The sequence below is a fragment of the Malaclemys terrapin genome, chromosome 1, assembly GCF_027887155.1.
Source record: "Malaclemys terrapin pileata isolate rMalTer1 chromosome 1, rMalTer1.hap1, whole genome shotgun sequence".
Lineage (NCBI taxonomy): Eukaryota > Metazoa > Chordata > Testudines > Emydidae > Malaclemys > Malaclemys terrapin.
Genome location: NC_071505.1, coordinates 3,067,501 through 3,079,353, shown reverse-complemented (window position 1 = coordinate 3,079,353; position 11,853 = coordinate 3,067,501). Strand labels below are relative to the sequence as shown.

Here is an 11,853-nt window from a genome sequence, read left to right as displayed (position 1 = left end):
ATGGAGCAGATAGCACCAACAGTAGCCCCTGTGACTTGTCTACAGTGAAACCAGCTGGAGTGGAAATTCCACGGGCCCTCGGTCCACCTGGAGCTCAGGTTCTGAGCAGATCCCAGCTGGGAGCAGGAGAAATTCTGCCCATTGGTGCCCTAGGATTGCAGAACCAAGCAGGTTGCCTGCCTTCCTCTGCAGCAGCCATTATCTGCCGGCGCTGGAGACGAGGTAGGGGGCTGGACAGACCATCAGGGGATGCTGAGCCGAGAGACCAGTTGAGAGCACCTCCACGGGGCTCTGAGCAGCTCACCAGGGATGGGGCAGCTCCCCTCAGCTCACCCAGGGCAAGGCTCCCTCCCAGTCCAGCGGGCAGACTGGCTGCCTGGGATGGAGCCTAGTGAGCTCTCAGTCGGATTCGTCTCTGGTCCCCAGCAGCCAGGAGATGCCCCATGGCAGGGTGGGGTGGCAGCGCCCCCTCCCACGGCTGACCCAAGGGAAGGACCCTAAGCAAGGCAGGGCTGGGAGCGTGGAAAGGTGCCTAGCGTAGCCCGAGTCCAGGGGAGACAGGGCCAGGGGGGGCGATGGCGTGAAAGGCCGAGTGACAAAGCAAGAGGAAAAGCAAACACAGCAGCAGTGACCAGGGGCCGCGTGCCCCGGGCCCAGGTCCCCGTGTTTGCAAATCAATGGCCTGTGATTAGTGGTGAGTCCTGAGGCTCCCACGGCTAATGCCCAAGGAGAGACCTGGCTCCCAGGGAAGGCAGTGGAGCTCTGTCCTTGGAGGACACCCACCTTTCTCAAATCAGCGCCACCCGTGCCCCAGAAACACCCCCCACTGCAAGGCCGGCGGCCCATGGCCAGGGCTCAGCCTGGGGCTAAGGGAGACTGCGCCACGCTGCGCAATGTGGGGCATGTGGGGGAAGGTGGCGCTCGGACCCTGCCCCGGCCAGCAGCACCCACCGTCCTGCTCCAAGCGGCCTGCCGTGCTCCCCGGGATCCCCACGCCCACTGGGGGATGGCGGGCTTCGGGGAGACGCCCTCCTGGTGCTGGGGCGCGGGCTGTCATGTGCAGGCGCAGGGCATGGGGTGCTGCTGGCCGCGGGAGTGGGGCAGAGCGATTGTAAGCCCTGGACGGGGGGTACCGCAGGCCCTCATTCAGCGGCGCTGGGGACTGTGGACCCAGCTGGGCGGCCCCCAGTGCCTTGCCGCCCGTCGCCTGTTGTGCAGGGAAACTGCTGACTCAGAGGCTGAGCATGGCCAGGGGCTCGGCCCAGCGCTGTCACAAGTCCCCACTGCTGCGTTAGTCAGCAGGACGAGTCACGGCCCGGGTGCCCCTTGGACCCAGGGTCGCCGTCCTGCTCTCTGCTCGGGGGACCAGGCCATGGGCCTGCCAGGGACTCGGTGCCAGGGACACGTCCTCCCCACCCGACCCAGCCCCCAGCCCCTTGGGGTCAGGCTGGGGCTTGGGGACCCCCTCCCTGGATCCCCCACCCACACCAGTGACTCCCTCTTGGGGGCTGATGCTTATTCTGTAGCCCTAGATATGCCAGGGGCCTGGGGGACCTATGGCAGCTCTGCCCCCGGGCACCCCTTGTGCCCACGGTGGAACCCCCCCACCACGGCGCTGCCCCAGGGCCACAAGCCCCACCCAAGGGGTTGGGGCATCGCAGAGTTCGCACCGCTGCAGGCCAGGGGCCTCTCTGGCTAGTGCTGCCCCCTGGGGGTAACTCTAGGCCAGGCCCTGGAGCCAGCTGTGCCCCAGTCCTTTCCAATGGCCGCTCGCTCTCGGTCTCTCTCTGGCCTGTGGAGGAACTGGCCCAGCCCCCAGCCCCGGCTCTGCTCTGACCTGGGCTCAGGTGCCTCCCTCGGGGCCTGTGAGCAGGACGCGGCGGGGAGCTAGTTACCCATTAGCGGGAAGTGGCTGCAGTCTGGCAGCCAGCCCGGCCTCGTGATGGACCCCAGCAGGCCAGGGAAGCAGGCCACGCTGCGGGGGGGCATCTGGCAAGGCACAGCTGGGGTCCGGCAGCCTGCATTCTCCTGCATGCCGACCTAAGGGATCCCAAAGCACTTCATGGACTGCAGGCAAAGTCCTGCCCTGGGTTATGCCACTGGGTCCACAGAGACCTCTCCACCCAGCACTGACATGCAGCCACCTCTGGGGTGAAGCACAACAGCTGCCTGACCGTGTCCAGCAATGCTACAGCAGAGTTTAGGAGCGGCCGTGAAGGGGGAAGCACAGATCCAATCAACACAAGGGAATTTGGGGAGGTGGAAAGTAATTCCCAGAGTTGGCACATGCCCAGGACACCCTGAGCATTATGAAAAGGGCGTGTGGAATCTTCCTTGACCATGGGGGTCAGGCCTTCACCTTTACCTCTCCTAATTTGGGGAACGTTTGGCTGCTGGAGTGAGTGGCTGGGCCCCTGGGAAATAGCCCACCCCAAATACCATGGGACCCCTGCCTGCCACGTGGCCTCCACATCCAGATTGGGGGTCTGCTCCTTCCCCACTGGCCACACTGCTCCTCTCTTCCCTCAGGACTCTGCATCTCTACCCTCTTGACACCTGCCAGACCGGCTGTGTCCTGCCCCACAACCCCATGCCCTTCCTTTAGGGCACAGCCACTGACATCCTCTGTGCATGTCTGGCGGGCTGGAAACCCACTGCCCCTCCCCGCGTCTATGCACTGGGCGAGGCCACCCCCTGCAGCCATGGGGTCTGCAAGCTCTGCTCTGGGGGGCAGCTGTCCCCTGGGGCTGGGAGCCCAAGGTCCCAGCCGGCGCTGCATGGGACCAGAAGACACAGCAAATGGGGGTTTGGCTCTGGAAGCGCTTTAGTAAAGGCTCCTACACAATGTACGGGGGGGGGTGGCCACCCCCGGCAGCACATGAGGTGAGGTCTCGGCCCGAAGCAATCCAGTCCCACATGCTCGTGCCCCACGGTTTCCCCCTCCTTCAGCCATAGCTGTGGGGGCTGTTGGGGTTCATGGGTGACGAGTCCTGGCGGCCCGACTGGCCCATCAGCTGCCAGAGGCGGTGCCCGAGGTTCTGTACTTGGCAGGTGCCCAGGACGCAGCCCACACGCATCAGGTGGGCGTGGTGGCGGCGCGGGGCCGCGTGGCGCTTGGCACGCCAGGGGCCAGTCAGTGAGCGTTGTGCTCTGCCTTTGGCGCCGCCCAGGGGCTGCGGCAGGATGGCTGGGGTCCCCCCAGGCTGCTCCCAGTCCAGCTGAGCTCTCACAGTGCCAACCCAGAGCAGCTCCACCGTCCTCCTCTTCGGGGGCCGATTCCCCAGCGGCGTGGCGGCTCTCCTGTCCGGGGGCTCCCTGCACCAGAAAAACACAAAGGTCAGGATGAAGGCCTGGCTCAGCCCACCTATATCCCCTCAGGTGTGCAAGAGGGTCAGAGCGAGGCTGGTGCATGGGCCCCCACTCCGGCCCCTCTCTCCCTGCAGCATCGGGCGACTTCAGTGCTCAGCTGCCGTGTAAAACAGGCCAGTCGGTCTGGCAGTATTGGCCTTAAGACGCTCTGAGCGGCAGTGCCTGGGAACCGCCCCTTCCCCATCTCCCAGGCCTGCTGCCAGTCTGTGAATGTCTGTGCAGTACCACTGCGCGAGCCGGATCCCTGCTGGTGGTGACAGCCTGAAAACACGGCCAGGCCAGAGAAGCTGAGTGAGCCCGGGAGCGGAGCCTGGAGTTAATAGGCTGAGTGTCAGGGGCCGAGTCCCTGATCCGGAAGCCCCGTTGCTTGGTGCAGTTTGGATGAGACTGGATCGAACCTTGGAGACTAGACAGGAGGGGCTGTGGCTGGGACCTCCCTGGCCTCTCGTTCTCAGCTGGGCCCAGTGGCATGTCCCATGTCCCAAGGGCTCTGCCTGTCTCGCAGGGGCTCCGGGTGGCACGGCCAGCGGCGCACTGCCTGGCCATAGGGCAAATCCCCTGTCCAGCCCCACTGAGAGATGTTCTGCCTTTGCCCAGGCCGCAGATGCCGCCCACCTACTCTCTCCCGCAGCAGAACCCGACTGAGGTCTGGCAGTGACACAACAAGCCCTTTGAGATAGATCCCGCAGTGGACAGCAGCTGCTGGAACCAGCCCCCAGCTTTCCAAGGAGCCGATGAGCCAGCCTGGCCTACAGCACCCCCCAACCTACGCGGGCACGTCCTTCGGGGGGGAGGGGGAAGGGGACGGAGATGGGATTCCAGGCAAAAGGGAGAGAAATCTGCTACATCGAGAAACTGCACGCTGTGAAATTATAGAGCGAACTGCCAGGGCACTGCTGCAAGGAAGCTCACAGCACCAGCAACAGGCACAGAAGCGTCAGGGCACTGCTGAGAAGCTCGCAGCGCCGGGACCAGAACTAGCAGGGCACTGCTGCAGGGAAGCTCCCAGCGCCAGGACCAGAACTAGCAAGGCACTGCTGCAGGGAAGCTCGCAGCGCTGGGAGCAGAACTAGCAAGGCACTGCTGCAGGGAAGCTCCCAGCACCAGGACCAGAACTAGCAAGGCACTGCTGCAGGGAAGCTCCCAGCGCCGGGACCAGAACTAGCAAGGCACTGCTGCAGGGAAGCTCCCAGCGCCAGGACCAGAACTAGCAAGGCACTGCTGCAGGGAAGCTCCCAGCACCAGGACCAGAACTAGCAAGGCACTGCTGCAGGGAAGCTCCCAGCGCCAGGACCAGAACTAGCAAGGCACTGCTGCAGGGAAGCTCCCAGCACCAGGACCAGAACTAGCAGGGCACTGCTGCAGGGAAGCTTCCAGCGCCGGGACCAGAACTAGCAGGGCACTGCTGCAGGGAAGCTCCCAGCGCCAGGACCAGAACTAGCAAGGCACTGCTGCAGGGAAGCTCCCAGCACCAGGACCAGAACTAGCAGGGCACTGCTGCAGGGAAGCTTCCAGCGCCGGGACCAGAACTAGCAGGGCAGCTCCCAGCACCGGGACCAGACTAGGCCCGGCTGCCGCGCAGGCTGGAAGGAAGGCAGCGGAGAGGTGGAGCGAGGAGGGGAGGGAAGGAATCCAGAGCAGGAGGGAGTGGAGCGCATGGGCTGGGGGGCAGGGACGCCCGACAGCAGCAGGCACGTGAGACCGCAGCAGTGTGGGAGCCAGGCCGAGGAGCAGCTACCTGCTGCGGCACACGTACTCTCCGGAGTCACTCAGGGCCGGCAGGGAGGTGCACGCGCTGCATCAAAGGCCCTTATCCCACAGACATGCCGGTTCTGGCTCCTCCAAGCAAGCCAAGCCAGAGCCTCGCCTCCGCAGCGTCAGGATCCCACCAGGCGGTTGGGAGCCGCAGGGGAAAGGGCGCCCGCTCTCTGCCTCTGCAAACACCGGCCCGCAGCTGGCGACTCATGCCTGCTGCCTGCCTCTGCCAGGGCGGCCCTGCCACGTACCTGCCGCCGGGCCCCCGCGCCCCTGGGAGCCACATGCTACATGCCGCACGCAGCATGGAGCCGGGCAGCGCTAGCTGGGCTCGTCCCAGCCTTCACCTCTGGAAAAACTCTCCCCGGCGTCCACCTCTCCCGGGCTCTGGGCCTCCCGAAAACCACAGGCCACAACATGGGGCCCTCCAGCTTCCCCTACGCCCACGGAGCTCCTGAATTCTCCCCCAGCTCCCGCAAAACCCTAATCCCCCCCCAACGGCCCTAAAACCCAACCCCTCCCCCCCAACTCCCCAGCCCTCGGCAGCCTGCCCCACAGGGGAGAGTGTGCCGAAGTGGGGGGCTCCCTCCTGTCTGTCCCTGGGGGCCCCAGTGACCACAGCTGCAGCAGGAGATGGCTCTTAGGTAGGTGGGTCCTCAGCCCCGGATTGCTGTGTTGAGCTGAACCAGCCCTGAGCCTTATGGAAAGGGTCTGGGGATCTCCAGTGCCCACCGAGGTCAGGCCCTCGCCCCGGCACTGGCTTAGCCTGGGGAAGCTACAAGTGCGGGCGTGAGCGGGCAGACCTGGGGATTCGGGGGAAGAGCCCACCCCACACCCCATGATCACAGGCCAGGGGGACTGGAGACGGGCTCAGGGAAGCTCACGTCAAACAGGGCAGACGGTGGCAGATCTGCGAGCAGAGCCTGGCTCAGCTGCCTCCCAGGCCAGGGCCTTAACCACAAGGCCAGGCTGTCTGGCTCTTGAACCATAGTGACACCTGGGCTGGGCCCTGCCCTGATGCCCCCCCCCCCCCCATCCCTCCAGCACACGGCCCACAGCCAGTTTCAGGGTCACTTCCCCAGAGGAACCTCCCAGCAGGTGCTGACTCAGGGGGCGGGCCAATAGTTCTGCCTTTTCCACAAGGGTGTAGGGTTCCATGTGCAGCCACACCTACATGCACACACCACGTACATCCTCTCGTGCACCCATGCCTGTGTGCACACACCCACGTGCACCCACACCTGCATACACACACCCACGTGCACTCACACCTACATGCACACACCCACGTGCACTCACGCCAGCATACATACACCCACGTGCACCCACACCTGCATACACACACCCATGTGCACCCACACCTACATGCACGCACCATGTGCACCCTCTCAGGCCCCCACCCACCCACGTCTGCATGCACAATCCCTCATGCCAACCTCCATTTGCCCACCCGCCAACCCACATACATCCACACCTACATTCACATCCCCACACTCCAACCTGCCCTGGCCTCATCTGTTCATCCCCCCCCCACCACCTCCATGTGTGCCAACACACCCCAGAGCACGTGCACACACCCGCCTGTGCACACCCACCCCCTCGCATATGTGCCTCCGCAGCTCCCTCTAACTCCTCTGTACGCACGTTGGCGCCTTGCCTGACTCTGTGCATCTGGGGAGGAGCATTTCGGAAGCGGGGACATGCTGACTTGCACAACCCTCCGGGCGTGGTGTGGAGTTGGGCACGGCACACCCCCGGCTCCATCCCAGCGTGTCAGGTCAGGGCCGTGCATACAGCGGAAAAGACCCCCGCCCAGGAGCTGCAGTGTGAGCCCCCTGCCCCTGCCGGAGCCTGGAGGGCCCTTTGGCCGAGGGAGGAGGGGTCAATCCTGAGGCAGAGGCTGGGATATGAGGTGGGGGGAGCAGAGCCCTGGCTCTGGAATGCCAGTCACGGGACGTTCAGACACGGCCCAAGCTGACAGTGTCCAGACGAGAGTGTCAGACAGGCCTTCCCTATTAGGCTTCCCCCAGCAACGGCCCCCGGGGGCAAGGAACAACCAGACAAATTCCTACAGCCCCGGAGACAGAAACCCTCGCCCTGGCCAGATCCTCAGCATTGGGCTTCGGCTTCTCCCGGATGCTGCCTGGTGCTTAGACGGCGGCACCTGGCACCCCGTTGCTGTACGGACAACGCGGAGCACTGGACCATGTCCCCAGCCCACAGGCTCTGTCTGGCACAGCACCTCCTGCTGCGCAGCACCGTGGCTGCTTATGCCACCGTCTGATTAATATAAAAATGAGAAACGCCCTCCGCTGGATTTCCATGCGATTCGTCCTGACTGTGGAGTTCCCCTTCTGGCTGGCTTCTCTTCTGCCCTCCCGCCCCATCCCCACTCCTTGCTCTCCTGGCACTTGGTGAATGTCTAGCCTGGCGGATTAGCTTGATTAGACTCAAGGGCAAGGGAGCCAGCGCTGCGTGTGGCTGTGAGTCTCTCGTTCCTGTTGCTGTCAGGTGCACGCCGGCTGCGTCAGCGGCCACAGCCAGGTGAGGGAAAGCAGGTTTATTGCTGCCTGGAATTGCGGATGGTTTAGCACGCTGAATGCATGCAGCACCCTAAGCCTCAGCGTGATGCTCGCTGCAACCAGCGATGTTGTAACCAGGGCAGGGCCCGGACTGCTGGCCCAGCCCACCTACTCCTCTGAAAAAGGCCTGACTTGCTTTGCCATAGAGAAAGGACTTGTACTGCAAGTGCACCCAGAGCGGGCACTGCCCACAGGCAGGCTGAGAACGTGTGTTGTCTCGTGTGTGTGTAGGCTGCAGTGGTCCTGGCTCAAGGCACACGCAGGAGCTGTAGCTGCCAGTCCGCCTGTAACCCTGAAAGTCCGCACCTGCCTTTTTGGCCCTGGGGTCACAGGGCGGTTTGGAACGTCCATCCCCCCTTGCGGCCCCGCATTGCTCCTACGCTGGACTGGGCGGCAGCAGGTACAGGGCAGCACCTGGCAGCAGGGCCGCCGGGGGGCTCTGGGTGAGGCGTCAGTGCCACACTTGCAGGAGAAGCTGGCGGGCAGAGGACACTGTGCCCCGGCCTGGCGCTCCCTCCCTGTGCAGGATGCACAGCGTTGTCTGCTCCACTGGAGCAGAGCAGGGCAGCGTTTCACTGTCATGCTCCAAACATTCCCACTATGTTCAGAGCCGCCTCCTCCTTGAGAAACTTCCCTTGGCCACGGCCCCCTGTCCTGTTCCTCCTCACTGCACCTGTCCTAGCACCCCCTGTGCTCACACCCCTGCTGGCCCCTTCCGTGGGTCACCTGCCCAACACCCCCCCTTTCCCCCCGCAGGACACACAGGGCTGGCTCAGCCTTCGCTCCCAGCAGGAGCTCTGTCCCACCCCATCAGAAACAGACTCTGAGCCAGCTGAAGATGAATCAAGCCAAGGAGCCCAGCCAAGCCCCTCTGCACTGCAGCCCCTCGCCCTCTCCCAGCCGCTCCCCCCAGCCCCGCGAGCCATTATGACCCTAGTACAGGGGTGCAGCCGCAGAGGAACGGGGGGGGGTTCACGGAGTGGAGGGAGCAAAAGTGCATTGCTGGGAGCACGTGTGCACACGCGTGTGAACACAGGGGATGGGGCTACGGCAGTCGCTCGCCCTCGGGTGGGGTCGCCGGACCCCTGCATGCACTGGGGTCCGGCGAGCCGGGACACGGGGGGACAATCTGGAGGGAGGGTTTTTAGGTACAGGGAAGCGGGGGGAGCTAGAGCAGGCACCAGAGGCAAGGGGGGAAGGTATAAATATACTGCCCCACGGGGACGGATCACTCGATAATTGCCCTGGTCTTTCCCTCTGACGCGCCTGGCGCCGGCCACTGTCCGAGACAGGTGCTGGGGCTAGATGGACCATTGGTCTGGCCCAGTCTGGCCCTTCTCATGCACACACACTCTACAATGCACGCCCAGCAACCACGCCACCTCGTGGCCAGTTACATGAATGCATGCTGAATATTCCCCCTGGATCCGAGACAAGCCCATCTCTCTGCCCCAAAGTGGGATAGCCCAAAGGAGAGCCCTGGTGGCCCCTCCCCCCATGTCCCTCCCATGAGAGACCAATTCAGACTATCCCTACAAAGCCTGAGTGGAGCAGAACAGAGCAGAGAGTCTGGGTGTGAAGCTAGGGGCCGGGGACCGCTCGCCTGCTGAGCTGAACGGGACAGGCCCATGCTGCCCAGGGAGCTGCACGGATCCTGGTTTGAATCCCAGCCCACTTTTCTGCCAGAAGGCAGGTATTGCAAGTGAGCCCAGCACAGGCAGGCCCCAGCCCCCCAACACACCAGGCTGGGCTGCTGTCCTCTGTGACCAGTTCACCCTGAATCTCCCAGGGGCCAGCACACACCAGCTGTTTGCCCAGCTCATCAGCACTAGCAGCTTCTGTTCAGAAAGGGCTTTGAGATCTGCTGATGAAAAGAGTCGGAGAGCAGATTGTTCCCATGGGAGCGCTCCCAGGTCCTTCATACACATTCATTTGTTATCTGACCTCGCAACACCTGGGGGAGTTTACTAAGCACCTTTGTCCTATTTCATGCCTGGGAAAACTGCAGGATGGAGGCATAACAACTTGCTTCAGCTCACACAGCCAGGGTGTGGCAGAGTCTGGAATAGAACCCAGGAGTCCCAGGATCGAACCACTAGACCATTCTCCCTCCCTACCCGCCCAGAGAACCTGCCAGTCCCCATAAGCGCTGGTGCACCCAACCAGGTAATGAGAACTGCCCATCTTGTCTCTAATATCCCGGGACTCCCACAGCTACAGCCACACAGCCATGGTGTAATGGCAGCCTGCATCCAGGACACAGGCACACGCCAGTCCCCACCACCAAGCCCCGCCCGCACACTCCCCCCCTAACGCTGACTCCACAGCGGAGCTGCATGACAAGGCCGCAGTGTCTCTGGAGCCAACCTGCTGCGAACACAAAGGCCCTTCTGTTCCAGGGCAGGGGAATCCCTCCTCGCCCCATCCCATGCACCAGCGCTCAGGCAATCAGGACACGCTGGCTGCAGGCTGCAGGGCACGTCCTGGGCTTGCCTAGAACACCACTGAAACCTGGTCACGGTGGGTTTGCTAAGCTAGCCAGGGCCCTGCTCCAAACGGGATGCCGCCCCGCCATGCCCGGGCCTTACGAAGGGAGATCTCCCCGGAGCCAGCCCAAAGAAGAGAGAGAGAGAGACCCAGAATGCGCCTGATGACGTTGGTGGGCATCTTTGTAACATCTCCTTGGCTTCTCAGTAACACCGAGGGCCCCATGGAAAGGCCCCACTTGCTACACAGCCCCCAGCTTCGGTGTGACAGCCGCCTGAGAGGGAGAGGGGGCAGCCGCGCCTTGTGGACCCACCTATGCTGCTCCTTCTCTCCTCTCCTCTCCCACGCCTCCCCCAGCACAGGCTTGGCTAATCTAGTGTCAGAGCCAAAAGAGAAGGATCTGAACCTCCCCTGATTAAATCCACGTCAGGCAGGGGACCAGGCAGGGATACCAGGCAGGGGACCAGGCAGGGGCCAGAACTTTCCCGGACAAGGAGGCACCAATTTTGGGGGCCCAGCTTGGGAGCCCTGGCCCAGATTGTCACACCCACAGCTCCAAGGGGAGATAGAGTCCCATGGCAGCCACGGGAGCACAGGCCCTCTGGGGATCAGGCCCAAGGGGCAACCTGCATCAGTGGCCACTAGCCCTGCTCTGCCTCTCTCCCCGGGGAGGCTCAGACAGACCCCTGATCAGCAGGGCCGCTGGATGTGGAGGCTGGCCCCGGCTCCCTTGCAGCAGGGGGTGGTGGGAGGAGTGGCCGAGGCCGGGGATGCAGGAGACGGGCAGCAGCGGTCGGAGCTCACCTGTGTTTAGGCAGCAGCAGGGTGCGCCCCACGGGCAGGGGCAGGGCGCCCGGCAGGTGCAGCAGACACAGCGTCAGGCTGATGCAACCCAGCGCAACCGGAGGTAGAGATTTCATGCCTGGCCGGACAGGGAGCTCCTGGGAGCGGGCGGGGAACCCCGGGTGCCCGGGGACTGCAGGTGAAGCGGCTCCGGAGGCTGGAAAAGGAGAGCGAGAAGCACTCAGCGCGCTGCACAGAGGGGCCCCGGGGCGGGGCGGGGAGGGGGCACCTCGGCATACGGAGCCGTTGGCACAAACATACATGGGGAGCCAGTCCCATGGGTGTCGCTGGACTCCCCGGGCAGCCGGCTCCCTAGAGCCAGACCCTGGAGAGCGCCCGGCTCCCGGAAACCTCCCTTCGCTCGACCGGGAGCGCGCCGTGCTCCCACCCCTGGAGCGCTCCGGGCTCCCCTGTCCCTGGAGCGCTCCGGGCTCCCCGCGCCCCCTGTCCCTGGAGCGCACCGGGCCCCCCGCGCCCCCTGTCCTGGAGCGCTCCGGGCCCCCCGCGTCCCCTGTCGCTGGAGCGCCCCGGTCTCCCCGCGCCCCTTGTCGCTGGAGCGCACCGGGCCCCCCGCGCCCTCCTGTCCCTGGAGCGCCCCGGGCTCCCCGCCACCCTGTCCCTGGAGCGCACCGGCCCCCCGCCCCCCCGTCCCCGGAGCGCACCGGACCCCCCCACCCCCTGTCCCTGGAGCGCTCCGCGCCCCCCGCGCCCCCTGTCGCTGGAGCGCCCTGGTCTCCCCGCGCCCCTTGTCGCTGGAGCGCTCCGAGCTCCCCGCGCCCTCCTGTCCCTGGAGCGCCCCGGGCTCCCCGCCACCCTG

The 11,853-nt window shown here is 64.5% G+C and overlaps 1 protein-coding gene across 1 annotated transcript in view; it reads right to left on the bottom strand.

Moving 5' to 3' along the window:
• Positions 1-2,806: 2,806 nt before the first annotated feature.
• Positions 2,807-11,853, bottom strand: part of ADM2 (adrenomedullin 2) — a 10,349-nt gene continuing 1,302 nt past the window's right edge. The window contains exons 2-3 of the mRNA XM_054016129.1: positions 10,998-11,193; positions 2,807-3,315 (exon numbers count right to left, since the gene is read on the bottom strand). Coding sequence (XP_053872104.1) covers positions 2,946-3,315; positions 10,998-11,113 — 486 coding nt within the window. The 5' untranslated portion in view covers positions 11,114-11,193 and the 3' untranslated portion in view covers positions 2,807-2,945. The remainder of the gene's footprint in view (positions 3,316-10,997; positions 11,194-11,853) is intronic.